General features: G+C 46.7%; 1 protein-coding gene across 1 annotated transcript in view; it reads right to left on the bottom strand.

The window, feature by feature from the left end:
* Positions 1 to 11,949, bottom strand: part of LOC141128678 (aminopeptidase B-like) — a 44,059-nt gene extending 32,110 nt beyond the window's left edge. The window contains exons 1-3 of the mRNA XM_073616109.1: positions 11,509 to 11,949; positions 1,705 to 1,845; positions 11 to 156 (exon numbers count right to left, since the gene is read on the bottom strand). Coding sequence (XP_073472210.1) covers positions 11 to 156; positions 1,705 to 1,845; positions 11,509 to 11,868 — 647 coding nt within the window. The 5' untranslated portion in view covers positions 11,869 to 11,949. The remainder of the gene's footprint in view (positions 1 to 10; positions 157 to 1,704; positions 1,846 to 11,508) is intronic.
* Positions 11,950 to 25,643: the final 13,694 nt, after the last annotated feature.

The raw sequence follows: 25,643 nt of genomic DNA on the forward strand, positions 1-25,643 counted from the left end.
CACTCCATACCTTGGCCCCACTTCTGCAGAAACAATATCCCCGACTACTAGAGCAACAAGATAAGAAGGAATAGGTTGCGTCATTTTGAAGATGAATGTATCGCCATTACGATCCCAGTTGTTGGCACTCATAATTGCGGTAAAACCCTCAGGAACCTGCACACACACACACAAATAAAAAATAATCAACTGTGAGAGCTAAAATGATAGAATCTTCGTAAAAGCACAGGTTCAATGACTCAACATACACAAGCAATTTACTTTATACTTTGGTGCCTTTTTAGAAATCTTGCCCTGGCGTGTAGGCATAAGCCCCATACACATGATCAGAATATCGTACAAAAAAAAAAAAAAATACAACTTTCAATGATTTCTACGATAATCTGATCGTTAGTACACAGCGATTGTCCAAAATTTTCCAAAGGGACAAACACGAAAATTTCTCTCATACGATTTTTGTTTAATCAGTACAGTTTTCATCCGAAAATACAATACATTACTTCCGAATTTTTTTTTCCTGCCGTTAGAGAATTTTCATACTAGGCTTAAGGGCTAATTTAGACAGGTGCCGAGTCCTATCCTCCATCTAAAGCCGCTTTTTACTGCATCTGCATCCACCTCGGAGCTAAAAAGCAGGCAGCCAATAGAAGTGGATTAAAAAAAATAAAAAAAATTATACCTGCCCCTTCGACAGTGCAAAAAAATTCCCCCCAGCAGCCACTCAAATGTGCTGACCACTTATTGCACACAAGTCTATAACCAATTCAACAAATATGTGTGGCTCTACTACAATAGTAACAAAATTCACACATAGTGGTGCTTGAATACCCGTGCCAGAAAATATATTAAAAATATATTGAAATCACATTGTAATCAATGTATTGAAAAACAGTGTCATAAAAGTGAATAGTGCTCAAAAGTCCATGCTGTGTGTTCCAGTGCAAGTTGTCTTCCTAGTGCTTGTGACACCACATGCCCCATAAAGACTGAAACTCACCAGAAGCTTAGGACCCTTAATACTATAGCGGGTCAATAAGCGCTTGTAAGACCAAAGGATTCCATCTTTAAATGTCAGTGTCAGGGTCTGAGACTCTCCACAACAGCCTCCAACTCCAATACACTTAAATGTAGGGATAGAAGTACCGCAAATACAAGATCATAGCATAACCAGTATATATTCTATGATGTGTTACAATAGCCACAAAAAAAAAAAAAAAACTTTAAAAGCCATTCAGATGTACACTCACATAATATTGTGCCATAAACCAGCACCCAGATTATCCAATAATATTGTAGTGACTGGCCACCGCTGTTCCGAATCCCGGAACCAGCATGTGCCACCGATCAGTGACATATGAGTCATCCAATCCCACCTCAACACATTTCACCCTTGCCAGGCATCTTCATAAGACAGCTGGTTCTGGGCCTTGGAAATAAATTAGAGTAAGGGTACTTGCACATGGTATTGATGTAGATTTGCATCATTTGCTACAGGAGTGCGAGTGGGCTTTGTGCCGGTCTGCACGTGCCCATCACAGCTTAAGTCTGAAGTTATTACTAAAACCAGTAATAATCAAATGCAGAGGCAATCATTTAATATGATAGAGAGTAGATACATTTATATAGTCTTGCAGATACAACCATAACGCTAATGTGGCCCGCAATTAAACTGAGATTGACACCACTGGTCAAGAATGTACTAACCTTTATATTTGCTGAATAGGTGCTTTTAACAGCAGGTGTATCAAAGCAAGGAAAAAAGCAGCGGTTTAGAACAGCCTGACCCTGTGTATACATGTAAGGCTTCTTCTTTCCAGCTGTCTGCTCTGGATCCAACCAGCATACCTGTGGGGTAGATCAATTGAACAATGTAACAAACAATGAAAAACACATTGGAATGCTGAGGAGGGAAAAATAAATAAGGTTACTGATATGGCAGATTACATTTAAACAGCGGTTCTTGGGATTTATCAGCAGTTACAGCTAAACTGTCTTCTGTGGTGTTAGTGCCAATTTGCATGGCTACTATTATAAGTGCAAGCCATTAAAACCAAGTCATGAGCACTTCAGCTTTGTTCTCTTCGATTACCCTGTATACTCCAAAAATATTTAGCATCCGATATCTAAACGGTTTAGTTCCAAATTAACCAGTACCAGCTAAACCCTAACATGTACTAGACCATTGAATGTTCAGTTGTTTGGTATTTGATAGTATGTACACTGGTTCTCAACCTTATGGCTACAAGTGGTATATGCTTAACGAACCCTATACAGTGCCCAATGATATGTTCTGCTTCCAATGTTCCATAGAATCAAGCCGACTCTAAAGCTGGCCATGAACCTAGGATGTCTGTCTTTTGAAGGCTGTTTTTAGGTCTACAGTACAGTCACGGATTGCGTTTCAGACAGAAAGTCTAAACGAAGCCTTAAAAGTAAACCTTTATGAAAACGAAAGATGTACGGTGCACTGCCAATTTCTCTTTTTGAAAGTGCTAGCTGCTGGGCTGTCATTCCAATCCAAATACTTCAAGAACTTTCCGAGTCACCAACCAGAACAAGGGTGCAGAGAATGGGAGCCATGACTATTTGCTGCAAAATTATTCCTGACCAGTGACCCAAGAAGCCAGGGACAGCCAAGAAAATAGTACTTTCAAAAGGATGTCAGCAATAGTAACAAACCCATTTCTCTGAGCACTGTTTTTTTTCTTGAAATCTTGTCTGCTCACTATTCTTTTACCCAAAACAATCCATTGGAAGAACGTGTCTAGATATGTTCCTTGCTGCTCCCAACTGTATTCACTGGTGATGTACTGGAATTTCGGTCGCTGAAAATAGGTTTTTCAGCGCTGTGCCGAAAGAAACAAAAGTCCCAATAAAAACCCCTGAAAACGCCCATGAGGCTGCTGCAATTTTACCTTGTGATTTTCATAGGTTATGATGCACGATATGCATTTTTGATGCGTTCTTGCTGCGTTTTCAATAGGGAGGTGCGTTTCTGCTGCAGTTTGCCAAATGTGCGTCAAAAATGCAGCAAGCAGGATTTTAACACTACTTCAAAAAGGTGCCGATAATGGCCGACAATAAATGCATATACATTTAAATTCATGATATTAAAGTGATACTAAAGTCTCTTTTTTTTTCCCATTTAAAAGTAACAAACATGTTTTACTTTCCTACTCCCTGCAGCGGTTTTGCACAAATTAGCCCTGTTCCTCCTCTTCTCGGGCCCCTCCCTCTTGCCGAGTGCCCCCCACAACAAGCAGCTTTCTATGGGGGGCACCGGAGCCGAGCCGCCGATTGGTGTGCCCATTCAGACACAGAGCCGCGGTTTGGCCCCACATCCTCTTTCTCCTCATTGGCTTACTGACCTTGATTGAAAGCAGTGGGAGCCAATAAAGGGGGGGGGGGGGGGGGAGAGTCCCCGGCAGCCGAGACTCTCGTGCAACATCGCTGGATGGGCTCAGGTAAGTATTAGCGGAGCTGAGGGGGACTGCTGCACACAGAAGTTTTTTTTGTTTTTTATCTTAAGGCATAGAATGCCTTAAGATATAAAAAAAAAAACACAACTTTTGTCTTTAGAACCACTTTAATTAAAAAAAAGTCAAATTAGGGCTGCAATTAACGATTATTTTCATAATCGATTAGTTGGCCGATTATTGTGTCGATTAATCGGATAATAACCTTAAAAAAAAGTGTGGTGTATAATTTAAAAAAAATGTATTCTTAAAAATCTCTATGCAGTGGCAAATATTAATAACCAACTATATGTTTAGGGAGAAAATTCTCCAATCTACTCTGAGAATAACAGACAGAAGAGATATACTGTATATACTATTGGAGGTTAAATCTGATAAATAGACTAGGAGGTCACATTTTTTATTTGGACCCCTTTCACACCGGGGCGCATGTGATGTTCCCTGCCTCCTTGTAATGTGCCCTGTTCCAATGTGCCCTGCCTGCATGTAAAATGCCCAGCTCCCACGTAATGTGGCTTTCCATCCATGTAAAAGTTTACTTTGAATGTAATGCCTTCTATTACCTCCAGTCTATCAGCCTTCACCTTCTCTGGGTTCAGATGCTGATCTTCCCTGCAGTGTCTTTAAAGTATTTTTTTTTTAAACAACAAACATGTTATACTTACCTGCTCTGTGTAATGGTTTTGCACAGAGCAGCCCAGATTCTTCTCTTCTGGGGTTCCTCACCGATGCTTCTGGCTCCTCCCAGCCTTCAGAGTGCCAGAATAGCAAGCTACAAATTATAGTATAGTGTGCCCCTATAACAAGGTAAAAAACTTCTGCCTTTACAGTACACCAACTCACTTCCTGCCCAGGACTACATGTTCTATGAGGCATTGCTCCTCACACATTCACAAGTTCTCAGTTCTCAGACATGTATGGATGGTGTACTGAGCTGTATGTGTGCTGCACTGTATTTCCTGATGTGTAAACAAATATTGCATTCTGTATGCAGGCCAACTAATCGATTATGGTCGATTAATCGATTATGAAAATAGTTGACAAGTATTTTCATAATCAATTAATTGTTTCAGCCCTAAGTCAAATATACATTTATAAAAAAAAAAAAAAAAAAAAAAAAAAAAAAAAAACCAATTCAAATTCGGTTTCAGCCAAGTGCATCCTGAATTTTCGGTTTCGGCACCAAAATAAAAAGGTGCACCACTAGTATTCACATAAAGATGTACACTCAGGTGAACATACAGTACATGCGTATGCGACTACTGGCCTTAAGCACGCACATATATTAATGATGTATACAAAAGAAAAAAAAACATCCCGTCCATAGCAGATCTATTCCATCATTTTGTACTGTAACTGTACTGTCACCATTGTTTTTTAAATTGCTGCAGAAAGTGTTGGTGTTCTATATTTCAATAATAATAATGGTAATAATGTATGCAGTGGCCAGAACGTGTGCATGTAGCAACACTGCTTCCCAGTAAAGTACTAGTATGACTTCAAAGTGAAAAAAAAAAAACTAAAACGTGCTAGTCATTGCTAAACACTGCTCTTAAAAAGATAAGGAGGAAAGTACAAACACCAAGCTGTGCGATAGAGATCTGTACATAACACCTGCCACAGCAAAAATGAGACTCAAAGGGCTTTACAAAATTGATAAATTGTTGCAGAGTTAAGAAAATGCTACAAAATGTTTGACTATCAAAGCTTTTCAGATAGAGAACTTTGTACAAGTGTAAGCACTGTGACCTGATCAGGAAAATAGCATCTTACATAAATGCGCTAATGCAATAAAATACTACAAAGGAGCAAAGTGCCAAGTGTAAAGTACAAAAAAACCCACAGCTACCTATCATAATCCAAATTCGTATAATTCTAGGTTCAGTAAAAGGAGTTTTTGATGCATTTTAGAAATAAACCATGTGCTTCGCTTTAATCCTCATCCATTCACAGCATAAACGTACTTGTCCTTTGCTCAGGGTTACAAACCTAATGCCGCATACACACGACTGGACTTTCCGCCAGAATAGACTCTGATGGTCTTTCCGACAGTGTTCCGCTGAAACTGACTTGTCTACACACGATCACACCAAAGTCCGGTCGTGTGTATGCGGCATAAGGGCTCAATCAGAAGGAAGACTGCATCTGGACGCAGCAACACATTGTGCTCTGATCACATATTAACAGGATGATTATCTGCATACACTTTGTGTGCAGCCAGAACCAAACTGTCTGCATCCGAGGCTGTTTGCAGACAGAAGCTTATTTCCTTCATGCATAGAATTCATAAAGTTAAAAACCTTCAGCATTTTCAACCATTTCATGGAAATACTTGCCAATTCTGGGTATGGGGAGCAGGTCATAGCCAATCAATGTTAAATAGGCAGTGACCTGCAACTTGTACCTTACAAAAGACCTTCCTTTGCTCCTGGCAGTTGAGTAGAGTGGCATGGACTAATTGCTGCAGCCACCAGTGTACAGCTGTTAGGCTGTAATGTTAGTATACAGGTGGTCAGCTGGTAAAACTGTGGCTCAGCCACCAGTCTTTACTGCCCTGGAGCCACCTGCATAAAAGAGCCCTCACTGTGCCATACTTCAGATTGTAAACCAGGGGTCTCAAACTGGTGGCCCTCCAGCTGTTGAAAAACTACAAGTCCCATCATGCCTCTGCCTGTGGGAGTCAAGCTTGTACCTGTTAGTCTTGCAATGCCTCATGGGACTTGTAGTTTTGCAATAGCTGGAGGGCCGCCAGTTTGAGACCCCTGTCTTATGGTTTTTCACCCGAATGCATTCTATGCATTCGGGTGAAAAACCTTCTGTAGTGCTGCAGCCCCCCAGCTTTACTTACCTGAACGCTATCACCCTCCGGCCAGGAACAAGCACACCAGCTCTAGCTGGTGTCTCGTGTCCTGATTGGATAGATTGATAGTAGCGCAGCCATTGGCTCCCACTGCTGTCAATCAAATCCAATGACGCTGCGCAGAGTCCAGCATTCTGTGTGAATGGACACAGATGCGGGACTCGGGAGCGTGCCTGCACGGGTGTCCACCTTAGGAGAGCGCCTCTCCAACGTGGACAATCGATGCAGGAAGGAGCCACCAGCGCCATTGAAGGACCCCAGGAGAGGAGGATCGGGGCCACTCTGCGCAAAGCGAACAGCACAGTGGAGGTAAGTGTGACATTTTTTTTTTTTTTTTGATTAAATAACAAACACCAAGGGTTTACAGCCCCTTTAAGGATCCTTCCAACCAAGTCTTTTGTGTTGTGTTGATCTGCATAAATCAATGCAAGTGCACCAAAACCTCGTACACAGAGTACGATTGTTGGCCAACTGAGCATCTGATTTTTGTCAAAAGGGCGTGTGCCCTGCTTTTGTCTTGCATACTAACGGTACACAATTGTCGTGCCACAAACACGAACGTAGTGATGTACTACAAGGAATTTCAGCTCTTGAGTGTCAACCTTTGGGCCCCTTCTGCTAATTTTGTGTTTGGTGATCATTGATTCCGAGCATGCGCGTTTGTACGTTCGACTTTTGAAAATCTGACGTCAAACTGGTGTCCACCGAAAATTTACTAGCTGTCATCCAAGATTTGTTCGCCGAAAGTTGGACAATTGTCAAAAGGAGCATACTAAGTAAGATTTTAGGACAACAGTCTGTCAACAGACAATCCCCTGCCAACAATCGCACCGTGTGTACGAGGCTTTAGAAATCAACTGCTTTTCATGTGCCCTGTTCACACTATACATGTGTGGTGTGTGTGCTGTGTAAGAATGTAGCATGTAATCATTTTTGTGCAAGACATGGCATCCAAGGCCCTGCAATGTAAATTGTGCATTTTCCCCACCTGAAAATCTGCAGGTGCACAAAACAGCTGCCCATAGACATGAACGTACCCGAGTACAGTGGTACACGTATGCAGCACTTGGGCCTTCTGGGTGGGGGAACATGTAGAGATTTATGTTGCGGGGGCTCAGATGCCATGTGCTAGAGACACAACTCACTGTGGCATGTCACTGCAATGCCTCACAACTCGCTGCACTGCATAGAGTAGAATAAAGTGTCATTATGTGACACTTCAATAAAGTTAAAAATAAAAGTCAACAGTGCAGTGCATAGTAGCAATGCATTGCACCGTCCCTACAAAATATAGACCAGCGAGCACACATTTTAGTGCGTGGACTGATTTGAACAAGCCTTTGCTTTTTGGTAAAACATGAAGGGAAATAGGGAACTGTGTTTTCCTGTCTGGTTAAAATTGTGGAATCATCAACATGTATATGGAAGTGAAATGGCCGAGTCAGCAAAGCTACAGATGAGAAGGCAAAGTACACACAATTAAAGTGGTTGTAAAGGCTGATGGTTTTAAACCTTCATGTATTCTATGCATGAAAGTAAAAAACCTTTGCTCAGCTCCCCCAACAGCCCCCCTTATACTCTCCTGAGTCCCCTCTCGATTCATCGATGTGCACGAGAGTCTCGGTTGTCCTGGGTCTCTCTCCTCATTGGCTGAGACAATAGCAGGAGCCATTAGCTCCCACTGCTGTCAATCACAGCCAGTAACCAATGAGGAGAGAGTGGGGAGCAGGGCCAAGCCATGGCTCTATGTTTCTTAAAGCGGAGGTCCAATTAACAAAAAAAAAAAAATGTAAAAAGTCAGCAGCTACAAATACTGCAGCTGCTGACTTTTAATAATCAGACACTTAACTGTCCCAGGGTCCAGCGATGCAAGGGAACGAAGCTCCGCTCGTCTCCCCCTCCTCTCTGCGGCGCCGGCATTGTCACTGTGGGCGCCCGGCTGTGGCTTCACAGCCGGGCACGCACTGCGCATACACGAGCCACACTGCGACTGGCCGGGCAATCATCTGGGACCTGCGACGTGTCCCAGATGATTGCCGACAGGGAGGGGGGAGAGGTGATCTCCCTTCCAGCGCTGCGGGTGCGCCAGGAGGAAGTGGAAGCTGGAACCCTCTAAAAAGAGGGTTTCCGCTTCCCCTCCCCCCAAAAAATGACATGCCAAATGTGGCATGTCAGGGGGTCACCTTCCCTTAAAGCGGAAGTTCCATTTTTGGATGGAACTCTGCTTTAAGGAGCAAGCACGCACCAGTGTCCCTATATCAAGCGGCTTGCTTTTGGGAATACTAGTCAAGGGAGAGAAGCCAGGAGCGCTGGCGGGGGACTCGAGAAGTGGAGGATCTGAGTTGCTCTGTGCAAAACCACTACACAGAGCAGGTAAAAATAACATGTTTATTTTTTATTTTTTTAAAGCCCCAAATTTTTAATATCATGTTAAATCCTAGGTATAAAAAAAAAAAAAAAAAAAAAAAAAAAAAAACACAACAGCACAAGGGACATGACTTACTATCAGTGTGATGTGTCCTTTTTGCTGCAGGCTCCTGCTTTTGTCCAAATCTTCCTTCTGAGATCCCCCTCCACCCCTGTAATCTTCCAGTTAGCACTTGTCAAGAATACTGAATATAGCTGCCCTTCCTGCCCACCTCCTCCATTTATAGAAACTGTACAATCTATGAATGGAGGGCGGATGAATGAATGAAAGATCTGCCTCCTCCATTCATATATTTTGTTTCCATCCATAGAAGCTATAGTACGGTTTCTACGAATGGAGGAGGGCAGAAAGAGGGGCATAGTTGGCACTCTTGATGAGTGCCTGTCACAACAGAGGTCCCTTGGCTCTTTTAACCCCACACAGCACCAGAATATTATATTACAGGAGGTGGGTTGGGGGGGGGGGGGGAATCAGAGGTGGAGGATTTTAACTAAACCAGGAGCCAGCAGGACAAAGGAGCACTTTACACTGTTAGTAAAAGTCATGTCCATTGTGCTTGTTTGTATTTATTTTTTTCAATTCTTTATCTCAACTTAGTACTTAAAGCTGAATTCTGGAGCAGAAAAAGTGTAATTTAAAAATATTCATCAATAGGCACAAAGGATATAAAATAGGAATGCACAATAACAGTTTCACCCCTACCCGCCTCCCAGCCCTTTAAGGGTTCTAAACACTGGGAGGCTAGTAAGCATCGGGAGAATTACAGTAACTGCCAGCTACCGTGCTGGGAGCGTGTGGTTTACACAGGGCCACATACATGTGGCCGCTTGGCGTAAGGGGCCCACACGACGAGAAGCCAGATATGTGCGTTCGGCTGGTGGTTAAGAGGTTAACATCAAGTACCAATACTTTTTCTCAAGTACTTGCTGATACCAATTACCGATACCCATTTTTTGTTGTTACGTGACCATCTTGTTTACACCAGAGTGATTTGTCATTAGATTTGTCAGTTCAAGTCGCACTCCATTGATGGCAATGGAACCGTTCAAATAGTTGCGATGATTAAAAGGCTCCTGCACTACTTTTTTACAATTTCTTTGCAAATTGCACCGAGTTGTGTTAAATGAAGTCGCAATGAAATCGGAGGTCCAACTTACACTGATCTGTGGCTTTGAAATCATTGCTACTTCAGCGTGATTTTAAAGCAGCAGATCAGTGCGATTTGGACCTCAGAATTTATTATGGCTTTCGACTTTAACAGAACTTGATGCAAATTGTAATGAAATTGCAGACTGGAGATATCGGTTTTAGTACGGGTACTCGTGCAAATGCATAGTATCAGCACCGACACGGGTATTGGTATCAGTGCAACGCGAATATAAATAGTGACATCATAGCCTGGGTAGAGAGTAGAGCTGTGGGAGGGACCCAGCTTGTGGCAGCTGGTGGTATATTCTTTGTGGGGGACCAGCTCAAATTGCACCCACAGCCAACAACCCCCTGCTGGTCAGGTCACCCACAACCCACCCCCCGTGATTCATTCGGGTCATCAGCACAACTCCGATCGATGAGCCCAACACTTACCCATGGGCAGCGCTTCTTGACAGGCAGTGGCTTCGTCCCACAACTGGGTGGGCTTCAGGCGCAGTTCTCTATGCCCTGAGCCCACCCTTTTTATGAAGCCAATTAGAGCCCCTGGCTCTAAGCACGTGCTTCAAACAAACCCACCCCCCCCCCCCAACTGAAATCCATGCAGGGGCCCTGCACCCCTAATGGGCAGACCACCACTGGACCCAGCAGTCTCACCCTCTACAGGCTACCGGTAGAAAAGTACAGGAGGGGGCAGGAGCCCAGACCTGTCACCCTGCACAAGGAGACTACAGCAGTGACCGGTCTTTATTATAGGAACTTCTGCACAGGCAAAGTGTCACCGGATTTTCGCACAGATCTGAAAGATACACACACAGCACAATTATCACACACAGGTCTGTTGTATTGAGAGGATATTGGTTACTCCCAGAGCTCAGCTACAAGTAACAGTGACCAGGCTTAGAAGTGAAAATAAAAAGTATGATGGAGAGGAGTGTGGGGTGAGGTTTGCTCTGCAGGACCCAGACGATGAATAGAGGAGTAGTGGAGAGGACAGTAGGTGACCAGAAGTGGAGGGGACAGTAGGTGACCAGAAGTGGAGGGGACAGTAGGTGACCAGAAGTGGAGGGGACTGTAGGTGACCAGAAGTGGAGGGGACTGTAGGTGACCAGATGGAAGGGACTGTAGGTGACCAGAAGTGGAGGGGACAGTAGGTGACCAGAAGTGGAGGGGACAGTAGGTGACCAGATGTGGAGGGGACAGTAGGTGACCAGATGTGGAGGGGACAGTAGGTGACCAGATGGAGGGGACAGTAGGTGACCAGATGTGGAGGGGACAGTAGGTGACCAGATGGAGGGGACAGTAGGTGACCAGATGTGGAGGGGACAGTAGGTGACCAGATGGAGAGGACAGTAGGTGACCAGATGGAGAGGACAGTAGGTGACCAGATGGAGGGGACAGTAGGTGACCAGATGGAGGGGACAGTAGGTGACCAGATGGAGGGGACAGTAGGTGACCAGATGGAGAGGACAGTAGGTGACCAGATGGAGGGGACAGTAGGTGACCAGATGGAGAGGGCAGTAGGTGACCAGATGGAGGGGACAGTAGGTGACCAGATGGAGGGGACAGTAGGTGACCAGATGGAGAGGACTTACCCCCGGGTTGTTGCCGACATGGTAATCTATAGTGATGTAGATGTGACTCCCCGCTGGGACAGGCTCAGGCAGGGTGATGACAAGGACGGTGCCATAGCTGGTGAAGGGTCGGTTCTCCCAGGTCAGCTCCTTCCTATCCCCGACACTCAGCTCTCCCCACACCCGCTCTATAGTCATATCATGGTAGGAGTCCAGCCGGAGCTCTCTGCTCTCCGCCATCACCCGCACCTCCAGCCTCTCCGAGCCGCTCAGCTTCCGGGCCTGGGTGTCCACACTGAGCTCCAGGTGGAAATGCTCCACATGGAAGTCCTGATAACTGGAGGCCGTGGCCGCATCTTCTACCAGCCTCTGTCCGCTCATGGTGCCGGCCGGGAGATGACTGGTAACTTGTGGGACAGAGTGAACACTGACTGAGGGGGTGTGTTCTACAGGGTGAGCCCGCCCATTACATCCGGGTCCTAATGTCTGCCTGAGGCTGGGTTAACTGATATAGACTGCATTCACTATTGAAAATGGTCCAATCTTCAATGTTCTGCAATAGTTCTCTAATCAGAACACATTTTACTTTGGTATCCACAGTACCATCCTGTGGTGATACTGATCCAATTTTGTATTGTTTGTTACATTGTTTTTGTATATACAAGAGTTTTAGGAGTATATTGGGCCGTTAAATCCTTCCTGTAGCAGGAACGTGGGTTCTTACTCGTGGAGATTTTTTTTGTGCGCGTTTCCGTAGGTTGCATTCAAGTGAATGGGCCAAAAAAGCTCCAGAACCTTTTTGGGTGCGTTTGTAGTGCAGCGAAACACACATCCGCTAACCATGTTTTGGTGTGCCATTAAGAATTAAACGATTGGCAAAACTTTTTTTTTTTTAATTTTGGATAGAACAAGGGAGGGTTATAACTCCTGTCAGATTTTTTTTACCCTTACTTCCTGTCCCATAGCCAAACAGGAAGTGAGAGGAAATCCCTGAAAACTAAGGGAATTACCTTGGGGACCCCCCAGGTCACCAGAACTAGTGACCCCATTGGAAGATTTCTCCTCTATTACACCCCTTTTACACTGAGGCGTTTTTGCACTAAAATAGCGCCTGAAAAGCACCTGTAAACTGCCTCTTCTGCAGCCCCAGTGTGAAAGCCGGAGTGCTTTCACACTCGGGTTCTGCGCTTGCAGGACAGGAAAAAAAGTCCTCCAAGGAGCATCTTTGGGGTGGTGCAGGAGTGATGTATACACCGCTCTTTCACCACCCCTGCCCATTGAAATGAATGGGCAGCGCCTGCAAAGCTCTTTGGCAGCGCCGCAAAACGCGTGCTATTAACCCTTTCCTCTGCCGCTAGCGGGGGTTAAAAGCACTCCGCTAGCGGCCGAAAAGCACTGCTATAACATCGGTAAAGCGCCGCTAAAACTAGCGTTGCTTTACCGCTAACGCCCGCACCGCTCCAGTGTGAAAGGGGTCTTACTTTCTCGGGACAACTCAAAATTTGGGGTTTTCTTTTACTTTCACTTTTAATGATAATGGTAAACAGAACAAATAGAGTACTAAATCATCCACTATGTTGGAGGCAGCTTTTGTTGGATCTCTAGAGGCTTTCCAAGTCCTAGTATTCCGTGGTCCTAAGGCTCCGTATTTTTTAACCCCAGCTATGCCTCCAACCATCAGAGCCTGGAAGACTGGTTTAACTAGTGAAAACTACCCTGACACTTCAGTGTCACCCAATGCACTAGAGCTGCGCATCTTCACTGGTCTCACAATTTGATTTGATTACGATTACCATGTCAACCATTCAATTAGATTCTGTGATGCATCACGATGCTTAATGATTACTGCCCAATGCCCATGGTTTTCATCAAAAACCCATCAGTGCAGCTTCACCAGTGCTTATCAAACGCAGCCTCACTGTGCCCATCAAACGCAGCCTCACTGTGCCCATCAATTGCAGCCTTACTGTGACCATCAAATGCAGCCTCACTGTGACCATCAAATGCAGCCTCACCAGTGCCCGTCAAATGCAGCCTCACTGTGCCTGTCAATTGCAGCCTCACTGTGCCCATCAATTGCAGCCTCACTGTGACCATCAAATGCAGCCTCACCAGTGCTCATCAAATGCAGCCTCACCAGTGCCCATCAAATGCAGCCTCACTGTGCCCATCAATAAATGCAGCCTCACTGTGCCCATCAAATGCAGCCTCACTGTGCCTATCAATTGCAGCCTCACTGTGCCTATCAATTGCAGCCTCACTGTGCCCATGAATTACAGCCTTACTGTGACCATGAAACGCAGCCTCACCAGTGCCCATCAAATGCAGCCTGACTGCCCTTTAAATGCAGCCTCACTGTGCCCATCAATTGCAGCCTCAGTGTGACCATCAAACGCAGCCTCACTGTGACCATCAAACACAGCCTCACTGTGCCCATCAAATGCAGCCTAACCAGTGCTTATCAAATGCAGCCTCACCAGTGCCCATGAAATGCAGCCTCACTGTACCATCAATAAATGCAGCCTGACTGTGCCCATCAAATGCAGCCTCACTGTGTCCATCTATTGCAGCCTCACTGTGACCATCAAACGCAGCCTCACTGTGCCCATCAATAAATGCAGCCTCACTGTGCCCATCAAACGCAGCCTCACTGTGACCATCAAACGCAGCCTCACTGTGACCATCAAACGCAGCCTCACTGTGCCCATCAATTGCAGCCTTACTGTGACTATCAAACGCAGACTCACCAGTGCCCATCAAATGCAGCCTCACCAGTGCCCATCAAATGCAGCCTCACTGTGCCCATCAAATGCAGCCGGACTGCACTTTAAATAAAGCCTCACTGTGCCTGTCAATTGCAGCCTCACTGTGACAATCAAACGCAGCTGTGCTGTGCCCATCAAATGCAGCCTCACTGTGCCCATCAAATGCAGCTTCAGTGTGCCCATCAAATGCAGCCTGATTGCCCTTTAAATGCAGCTTCACTGTGCCCGTCAATTTCAGCCTCACTGTGCCCATCAAACGCAGCCTCACTGTGACCATCAAACGCAGCCTCAGCCTCACAGTAACCATCAAATACAGCCTCACTATGCCCATCAATTGCAGCCTCACTGTGACCATCAAACGCAGCCTCACTGTGACCATCAAACGCAGCCTCACTGTGCCCATCAAATGCAGCCTCACTGTGCCCATCAAATGCAGCCTAACCAGTGCTTATCAAATGCAGCCTCACCAGTGCCCATGAAATGCAGCCTCACTGTACCATCAATAAATGCAGCCTGACTGTGCCCATCAAATGCAGCCTCACTGTGTCCATCTATTGCAGCCTCACTGTGACCATCAAACGCAGCCTCACTGTGCCCATCAAATGCAGCCTAACCAGTGCTCATCAAATGCAGCCTCACCAGTGCCCATGAAAGGCAACCTCACTGTGCCCATCAATCAATGCAGCCTGACTGTGCTCATTAAATGCAGCCTCACTGTACCCCTCAATTGCAGCTTCACTGTGCCCATCAAACGCAGCCTCAGCCTCACTGTGGCTATCAAATACAGCCTCACTGTGCCCATCAATTGCAGCCTCACTGTGACCATCAAACGCAGCCTCACTGAGACCATCAAACGCAGTCTCACTGTGCCCATCAAATGCAGCCTCACCAGTGCCCATCAAATGCAGCCTGACTGCCCTTTAAATGCAGGCTCACTGTGCCTGTCAAATGCAGCCTCACTGTGCCCATCAAACGCAGCCTCACTGTGCCTATCAAACGTAGCCTCAGCCTCACTGTGCCCATCAAATACAGCCTCACTGTGCCCATCAATTGCAGCCTCACTGTGACCATCAAAGGCAGCCTCACTGTGACCATCAAAGGCAGCCTCACTGTGACCATCAAAGGCAGCCTCACTGTGACCATCAAACACAGCCTCACGGTGCCCATCAAATGCAGCCTCACTGTGCCCATCAAATGCAGCCTCACTGTACCCATTAAATGCAGCCTCACCAGTGCTCATCAAATGCAGCCTCACTCTGCCCATCAATTGAAGCCTCACTATGACCATCAATTGCAGCCTCACTGTGACCATCAAACGCAGCTTCACTCTGCCCATCAAATGCAGCCTCACCAGTGCCCATCAAATGCAGCCTGACTGTCCTTTAAATGCAGCCTCACTGTGCCCGTCAATTGCAGCCTCACTGTACCCATCAAATGCAGCCTCACCAGTGCCCATCAATAAATGCAGCCTGACTGTGCCCATCAAATGCAGCCTCACTGTGCCGTCAAATGCAGCCTCACTGTGCCCGTCAAATACAGCCTCACTGTGCCCGTCAAATGCAGCCTCACTGTGCCCGTCAAATGCAGCCTCACTGTGGCCGTCAAATGCAGTCTCACTGTGCCCATCAATTGCAGCCTCACTGTGTCTGTCAATTGCAGCCTCACTGTGTTTGTGCCCATCAATTGCAGTCTCACTGTGCCCATCAATTGCAGTCTCACTGTGCCCCTCAATTGCAGCCTCATTGTGTCTGTCAATTGCAGCCTCACTGTTTTTGTGCCCATCAAATGCAGCCTTACTGTGCCCATCAATTGCAGCCTCACTGTGCCCATCAAATGCAGCCTTACTGTGGCCATCAAATGCAGCCTCACTGTGTCTGTCAATTGCAGCCTCACTGTGTCTGTCAATTGCAGCCTCACTGGGTTTGTGCCCATCAAATGCAGCCTCACTGTGCCCGTCAATGCAGCCTCACTTTGTTCATCAATTGCAGCCTCACTGTGCCCATTAAATGCAGTCCATTATCAATTGCAGCCTCACTGTGCCCATTAAATACAGCCTCACTGTGCCCATCAAATGCAGCCTTACTGGGCCCATCAAATGCAGCCTCACTGTGCCCATCAAATGCAGCCTCACCAGTGCCCATCAAATGCAGCCTGACTGTCCTTTAAATGCAGCCTCACTGTGCCCGTCAATTGCAGCCTCACTGTACCCATCAAATGCAGCCTCACCAGTGCCCATTAATAAATGCAGCCTGACTGTGCCCATCAAATGCAGCCTCACTGTGCCCGTCAATTGCAGCCTCACTGTGCCCGTCAATTGCAGCCTCACTGTGCCCGTCAAATGCAGCCTCACTGTGCCCGTCAAATGCAGCCTCACTGTGGCCATCAAATGCAGTCTCACTGTGCCCATCAATTGCAGCCTCACTGTGTCTGTCAATTGCAGCCTCACTGTGTTTGTGCCCATCAATTGCAGTCTCACTGTGCCCATCAATTGCAGTCTCACTGTGCCCCTCAATTGCAGCCTCATTGTGTCTGTCAATTGCAGCCTCACTGTGTTTGTGCCCATCAAATGCAGCCTTACTGTGCCCATCAATTGCAGCCTCACTGTGCCCATCAAATGCAGCCTTACTGTGGCCATCAAATGCAGCCTCACTGTGTCTGTCAATTGCAGCCTCACTGTGTCTGTCAATTGCAGCCTCACTGTGTTTGTGCCCATCAAATGCAGCCTCACTGTGCCCGTCAATGCAGCCTCACTTTGTTCATCAATTGCAGCCTCACTGTGCCCATTAAATGCAGTCCATTATCAATTGCAGCCTCACTGTGCCCATTAAATACAGCCTCACTGTGCCCATCAAATGCAGCCTTACTGGGCCCATCAAATGCAGCCTCACTGTGCCCATCAAATGCAGCCTCACTGTGCCCGTCAATTGCAGCCTCACTATGCATGTCAAATGCAGCCTCACTGTGCCCATCAAATGCAGTCTCACTGTGCCCATCAATAAATGCAGCCTCACTGTGCCCATCAAATGCAGCCTCACTGTGCCCGTCAAATGCAGCCTCACTGTGCCCGTCAAATGCAGCCTCACTGTGCCCATCAAATGCAGCCTCACTGTGCCCATCAAATGCAGCCTCACTATGCTCAACAAATGCAGCCTCACTTTGCCCATCAATTGCAGCCTCACTGTGGCCCTCAATTGTAGCCTCACTGACTGTGCCCATCAATAGTAGCCTCACTGACTGTGCCCATCAATTTCAGACTCAAATGTAGACTGACCATTGCCCGGATCTCACACAGTGGGCATCTCCCACTGTGTCACTGAGCATTTAAGATGCAAGCTCTGTGAAAGGCGAAGAGAAGGAGGGAGGAAAAGGAAGACTCTTACAGAGCCGTTCTCCGCATCGATGCTGAATCGTTGAAGGTTGTTTTGATTCTACAATTTTTTTCAACACCCCTATAATGCACACCTCTGGAGAAACCCTTGCCTGCCTCTCTTTTTTATGTTACCTGATCCGGCTATGTGGACTAAATATGGAATCAAATGTATCTCCCATATAGTTGATCAGGGATCCCTATGACCCTTAGCCAATCTATCCGAGGACTTCAGCATGCCCCTCACACATCATTTTTAATAATGGCAGCTTATCCATGCTTTTCATAGCCATTTTCCACGGGCATCTCTTGGGTTGGTGGAGTCAGAACTAGAGCATGTACTCAGAACAGATTACTTTGAAAAGCTCACATCTCACATCTATGCCCATTTAATGTCAGTAGCCCTACCCCCCTAATGCCTCGTACACACGATCGCACATTCCGACAACAAAATCCATGTTTTTTTTGCGACGGATGTTGGCTCAAACTTGTCTTGCATACACACGGTCACACAAAGTTGGTCGGAAATCCCAAACATCAGGAACGCGGTGAGGTACAACACGTACAACGAGCCGAGAAAAATGAAGTTCAATAGCCAGTGCGGCTCTTCTGCTTGATTCTGAGCATGCTTGGCACTTTGTGCGTCGGAATTGTGTACACACGATTGGAATTTTCGCTAACAGACTTTGTTGTCCGAAAATTTGAGAACCAGATCTTAAATTTTGTGCGAAGGAAATTCCGATGGAAACTGTCCGGTGGAGCCTACACACAGTTGGAATTTCCGACAAAAGGTTCCCATCGAACATTTTCAGACAGTGTGTACGGGGCATTAGAACTACTCAGGGACAAGTGGGTATGAGATGCTCCGCATTTAGACTGATGGTTGGGATGACATATGGGATCTCCCATTTAAACACTTGTTTCCCTATGTAATAGACTGATTGAGTTCAAGATAGTACATAGAGCTTATTTAACCCCTTCTAGGCTGCTTATAATGAATCAATCTCACCCTCCAGTGTGCTGGAGATGTGGTTACTCTCCAAGTGATTATTCCCACATCTTCTGGTCATGTCCTGCCATTACAAGCTTTTGGTCGGCCGTGATAACTATGATTAATACTTTTATATCGATGCTGGTCCATCAAGCCATTGAAATCTGTTTGTTAGGCCTTGTAGATAATCTTCTCCATACCAGGGCTGAAAAAACTCTTGCTAAACTTCCTTCTTTTTAATGCAAGAAAATCCATTACTTTGCATTGGAAGAAACAGACTCCTCCCTCAACTTCCTTCTGGAAGCAATTGATTAATAACAAGCTACCATTATATAAGGATACGTATGCCAATAGGGGTTGTCCAGCTAAATATAATAAAGTGTGAGCAAAATGGTTGGCAGACTCCGCCGCTGCCTCATAATTCTTGGACAGCAGTAAGAACCGATCAGCACACCAAGGATTCCTCAAAAAGGGTCCAAAGCTTTATTACGTCACATGGTAAACATAAACCAACATTTTGGAGCCACACAGGGCCCCTTTGTCAGGCAAGTGAGGAACCTTGAATCACAGCCCAGGGTCAAAACTAAAGGAGGGGCAAGGGGGAAGTGTGCCCCAGGCGCCAACTTCAGGGGGGTGCCAAATTGGGAGGGCCTGACATCAGTTCTGACACTAGCTGGCGTTTGAGAGGTTGGTTTGGGCTGGACTGTCCTAGCTCAGCTGCTTTCACAAGGAGATGAGCTCACACACCACCGGCCGCTGAACTGGAACCCTGGGAATTCAGCCTGCTGCTGTCACACCTGGACATTAGGAATAGAGGGGGCAGTATTTGCTAGAACCGATCAGCTGTATTTTCCTCCTGCAGCTGCTGAAAGCCAGATTCAGCGGCTGCAGGAAGAAAATACAGCCAATGGCAATCAGTTCTAGTAAATGCCGCCCCTCCTCTCCTCTCTTTTTGCTACCTGGGTCCCTCCTCTCCTCCCCCCTCATAGTGCTGCCGGCTCTCACCTCTCCTGCCAGCTGCTGTGGGGGTGGGGGGGTTTGGATGGAACCTGCGGAAAGGGGCCATTAAATATATAATTTACCAGCCCTTCATTTTCTGAATAAACAGGGTGAGTGATTGGTACTGATCATGGATTGTGTTCATTCAACTGTGTTTACTATGCTTCAGTTTGTGAATAAACACTTCCCATTCATTCACTGTCCAGTGCAACTAAGGCTGCAGAAAAAAGAATTAAAGTGATTGTAAGGCTTTGTTTTAAATTTTTTTAAATAACAAATATGTCATACTTACCTCCACTGTGCAGTTAGTTTTGCACAGAGTGGCCCCAAACCTCGACTGCTGGGGTCCCCCGATGGCGCTGGTAGCTCCTCCCGCATTGTATAACCCCCTAGGAGAAGCACTCTCCTGGGGGGTTACCTTGCGGGCGAGCTCCCGAATACAGCATTCGGCGTCCATAGATGCCGAATGTAGGACTCGGCCCCGCCCCCCGGCGCCCGCGTCATTGGATTTGATTGACAGCAGCGGGAGCCAATGGCTGCTGTCACTCTTTGAACGACAATTGCGGGGTCATACAACACTGTAACCAAATGACATTTTTATCATTTTTTTCCCACAAATAGAGCTTTCTTTTGGTGGTATTGAATCATCAAAATTTTAAAAAGACAGAAAAAGAAAATACAAAACCGTTTTATATTTTATTAATACATTTTGCAAACAGGTAATTTTTCTCCTTCATTGAAGTACACTAATAGGCTGCACTGATGGGCACTGATAAGGTAGCACTGATGGGCAGTAATAGGCGGCACTGGTGGGCACTAATAGGCGGCACTGGTGGGCACTGATGAGGTGGCACTGGTGAGTCCACACACTGTCCACTGCCCTACTGACCTACTAACACTGTCCATACACCATCCACTGCTCTACTGGTACTGTCCACACACCGTCCACTGCCCTACTGGCACTGTCAACACACTGTCCACTGCCCTACTGGCACTGTCCAAATGCCGTTCCATGTCCTACACTGTGTGTGTGTGTATGTATACTGTACATGTGTGTATGTATACCACACACCGTCCACTGCCCTACTGGCACTGTCCACACACTGTCCACTGCCCTACTGACCTACTAACACTGTCCACACACCGTCCACTGCCCTACTGACACTGTCCACACACCGTCCACTGCCCTACTGGTACTGTCCACACACCATCCACTGCCCTACTGGTACTGTCCACACACCATCCACTGCCCTACTGACACTGTCCACACACCGTCCACTGTCCTACTGACACTGTCCACACCGTCCACTGCCCTACTGGCACTGTTCACACACCGTCCACTGCCCTACTGGCACTGTCCACACACCGTCCACTGCCCTACTGGCACTGTACACACGCCGTTCCATGTCCTATATTGTGTGTGTGTGTATGTATTGGTGGGCACCTTTAGGCGGCACTGGTGGGCACTGATGAGGTGGCACTGGTGGGTCCACACACTGTCCACTGCCCTACTGACCTACTAAAACTGTCCACACACCATCCACTGCTCTACTGGCACTGTCCACACACCGTTCACTGCCTTACTGGCACTGTCAACACACTGTCCACTGCCCTACTGGCACTGTCCACATGCCGTTTCATGTCCTACACTGTGTGTGTGTGTGTATGTATACTGTACATGTGTGTATGTATACCACACACCATCCACTGCCCTACTGGCACTGTCAACACACTGTCCACTGCCCTACTGGCACTGTCCACATGCCGTTCCATGTCCTACACTGTGTGTGTGTATGTATACTGTACATGTGTGTATGTATACCACACACCGTCCACTGCCCTACTGGCACTGTCCACACACTGTCCACTGCCCTACTGACCTACTAACACTGTCCACACACCATCCACTGCCCTACTGGCACTGTCCACACACTGTCCACTGCCCTACTGACCTACTAACACTGTCCACACACCATCCACTGCCCTACTGGCACTGTCCACACACTGTCCACTGCCCTACTGACCTACTAACACTGTCCACACACCATCCACTGCCCTACTGACACTGTCCACACACCGTCCACTGCCCTACTGGTACTGTCCACACACCATCCACTGCCCTACTGGTACTGTCCACACACCATCCACTGCCCTACTGACACTGTCCACACACCGTCCACTGTCCAACTGGTACTGTCCACACACCATCCACTGCCCTACTGGTACTGTCCACACACCATCCACTGCCCTACTGACACTGTCCACACACCGTCCACTGCCCTACTGGCACTGTCCACACACCGTCCACTGCCCTACTGGCACTGTCCACACACCGTCCACTGCCCTACTAGCACTGCCCGCACACTGTCCACTGCCCTACTGGCACTGTACACACGCCGTTCCATGTCCTATATTGTGTGTGTGTGTATGTATTGGTGGGCACTAATAGGCGGCACTGGTGGGCACTGATGAGGTGGCACTGGTGGGTCCACACACTGTCCACTGCCCTACTAAAACTGTCCACACACCATCCACTGCTCTACTGGCACTGTCCACACACCGTTCACTGCCTTACTGGCACTGTTCACATGCCATTTCATGTGCTACACTGTGTGTGTGTGTATGTATACTGTACATGTGTGTATGTATACCACACACCATCCACTGCCCTACTGACACTGTCAACACACTGTCCACTGCCCTACTGGCACTGTCCACATGCTGTTCCATGTCCTACACTGTGTGTGTGTGTATGTATACTGTACATGTGTGTATGTATACCACACACCGTCCACTGCCCTACTGGCACTGTCAACACACTGTCCACTGCCCTACTGGCACTGTCCACATGCCGTTCCATGTCCTACACTGTGTGTGTGTGTATGTATACTGTACATGTGTGTATGTATACCACACACCGTCCACTGCCCTACTGGCTGTCACGTACCTGGTAGGTTGTGAGCCTGAAGTGCAGGAAAAGACCTCCCTTACAGCTCCCACTCCCGTTCCCCTGGAATGGAGACAGAGGGCTAGGAGTGAAGAGTGGTATGGGTGCCTGGCAGGATCAACAGTTGCTGAAAGTCCAGTAGTGGTGGCACCCTCTGGAGTCAGTAGTCTGAGGTGTAGACTGAGGACAGAGACTGGAATGTAGGACTGGAACCAGGAACAACAGCAGGTAATAGCAGACTGGAAGCTGGACTGGAACCAGGAACAACAGCAGGTAATAGCCTGGAACGCTGGACTGGAACAAAGCAGAAGATAGCCTGGAACGCTGGGCTGGAACACAGCAGAAGGTAGCCTGGAACGCTGGACTGGAACCAGGAACAACAGCAGGTGCAGGTAATAGCCTGGAACGCTGGACTGGAACAAAGCAGAAGATAGCCTGGAACGTTGGGCTGGAACACAGCAGAAGGTAGCCTGGAACGCTGGACTGGAACCAGGAACAACAGCAGGTAATAGCAGACTGGAAGCTGGACTGGAACCAGGAACAACAGCAGTAAGGATGAGCTCCGGCGTGTTCGCATGCTGCACGTGCCGATCCCGCCAGGAAGTCGGCACGGCGCAGCGCTAATCACAGGCAGTGAGACATTTCCCGATGTGTGGCTGCAGAGCTCGGGAAATGTCTCACTGCCTGTGATTAGCGCTGCGCCGTGCCGACTTCCTGGCGGGATCGGCACGTGCAGCATGCGAACACGCTGGAGCTCATCCTTACACAGCAGGTAATAGCAGACTGGAAGCTGGACTGGAACCAGGAACAACAGCAGGTAATAGCAGACTGGAAGCTGGACTGGAACCAGGAACAACAGCAGGTAATAGCAGACTGGAAGCTGATGAACACAGCGGAGGGTCAACAAGCCGGTGGTCAGTAACGTTCAGACAGCAGAGGTACCAGGGGTAATGCAGAGGGATGGTCAGGCAAGTCAAGAGGGTCTGGTGCAGGCAGATAGCAGGATCGTCAAACAGGAAGCCGGGTCAGATAACAGGATACACAGATCAGATCAGGTAACACTCACAGAACGCTGTAGAGCAGACAGCGGGGATGGAGTGTGACAGGCAGGTTTAAATAGCCCGCCTGACACCAGCGGGAGTGCGCGCGCGCGTGCCCGTGCGTGACCGCACCCGTGAACGCGCGCGCATGCGCAATGGGACCCGTGGCTGGGTTCCCGTGCGCCTGGGACGCCGGTTACTGGCAGGATCTTCATGACACTGGCACTGTCCGCACACTGTCCACTGCCCTACTGACCTACTAACACTGTCCACACACCATCCACTGCTCTACTGGTACTGTCCACACACCATCCACTGCCCTACTGACACTGTCCACACACCGTCCACTGCCCTACTGGCACTGTCCACACACTGTCCACTGCCCTACTGGCACTGTCCACACATTGTCCACTGCCCTACTGGCACTGTACACACGCCGTTCCATGTCCTATATTGTGTGTGTATGTATGTATACTGTACATGTGTGTATGTATACTGTACATGTGTGTATGTATACTGTGTGTGTATGTATACTGTGTGTGTATGTATACTGTGTGTGTGTATGTATACTGTACATGCGTGTATGTATGCTGTGTGTGTGTATGTATACTGTAGGTGTGTGTATATGTATACTGTACATGTGTGTATGTATACTGTGTGTGCGTATGTATACTGTACATGTGAGTATGTATACTGTACATGTGTGTGTGTATACTGTACATGCGTGTATGTATACTGTGTGTGTATGTATACTGTACATGTGTGTATGTCTACTGAGTGTATGTATACTGTGTGTGTGTGTGTGTGAATGTATACTGTGTGTGTATGTATACTGTACATGTGTGTATGTCTACTGAGTGTATGTATACTGTGTGTGTGTGTGAATGTATACTGTGTATGTATACTGTACATGTGTGTATGTATACTGTGTGTATGTATACTGTGTGTGTGTACTGTACATGTGTGTATTTATACTGTGTATGTGTATGTATACTGTACATGTGTGTATGTATACTGTACATGCGTGTATATATACTGTGTGTGAGTATATGTATACTGTACATGTGTGTATGTATACTGTGTGTGTATACTGTACATGTGTGTATTTATACTGTGTGTGTGTGTATGTATACTGTACATGTGTGTATGTATACTGTACATGTATGTATACTGTGTGTGTGTATGTATACTGTACATGTGTGTATGTATACTGGGTGTATGTATACTGCACATGTGTGTATGTATAATGTGTGTTTGTATGTATACTGTACATGCGTGTATGTATACTGTGTTTGTCAATAGCTAATTTAATCCTAAATGTCGGTTAAAAACCAAAAATGGTGAACCGCCACATAGGGCAAATTAGAAGGCGCTCAAAAACAATCCAGGTGTACCTTGCAGTACAGGTATTAATGACAATAGGTTCCCTGGAAAAAAAGATTAAAGGTGTATCTACAATGTGAAATGGTGGTGATACCCTCTACTAATGAATCAATCACCTGGGTGTAACACACCTCTAATATTCAACAGGTTACCTAGGTGTGAACAGTGAAAGTGTACCTTACGGCATACAATAGTGGTGACACCCTCTAGTAGTGCATCAATGACTTAAATGTTGCACACTGAATTAACAGTGGACCATAAAACTATATAAATCTGTAAACATAAAAAAATTACAAAATGGTGGTGATATCCTCTAATTAGTGAACCAATCACCTAAGTGTATCACGCCTCTAAATTACAACAGGTTTACTGGGTATAAACATTCAAGGTATACCTAGCAGTATACAATAGTGGTGACACCCTCTAGTGGTGAATCAATCACCTAAATGTGGCACACTGAGTTAGCAGTGGACCTCAATAGTGTCTAAACCTGTAAACATACATAAGCTTACAAAATATATGGTGTGATCAAATAAATAATTAAACATATAAAAGTGACAGCGATAAAAATTATTATATAATATATAAGTGACAGCAATAAAAATTATTAGTGCAAGTTTTTCAATTCATGCTGCAAAAGTTTAAAAACCTCATTAACAGTCCA

This window comes from Aquarana catesbeiana, linkage group LG02, assembly GCF_042186555.1.
Source record: "Aquarana catesbeiana isolate 2022-GZ linkage group LG02, ASM4218655v1, whole genome shotgun sequence".
NCBI classification, from domain to species: Eukaryota; Metazoa; Chordata; class Amphibia; order Anura; family Ranidae; genus Aquarana; species Aquarana catesbeiana.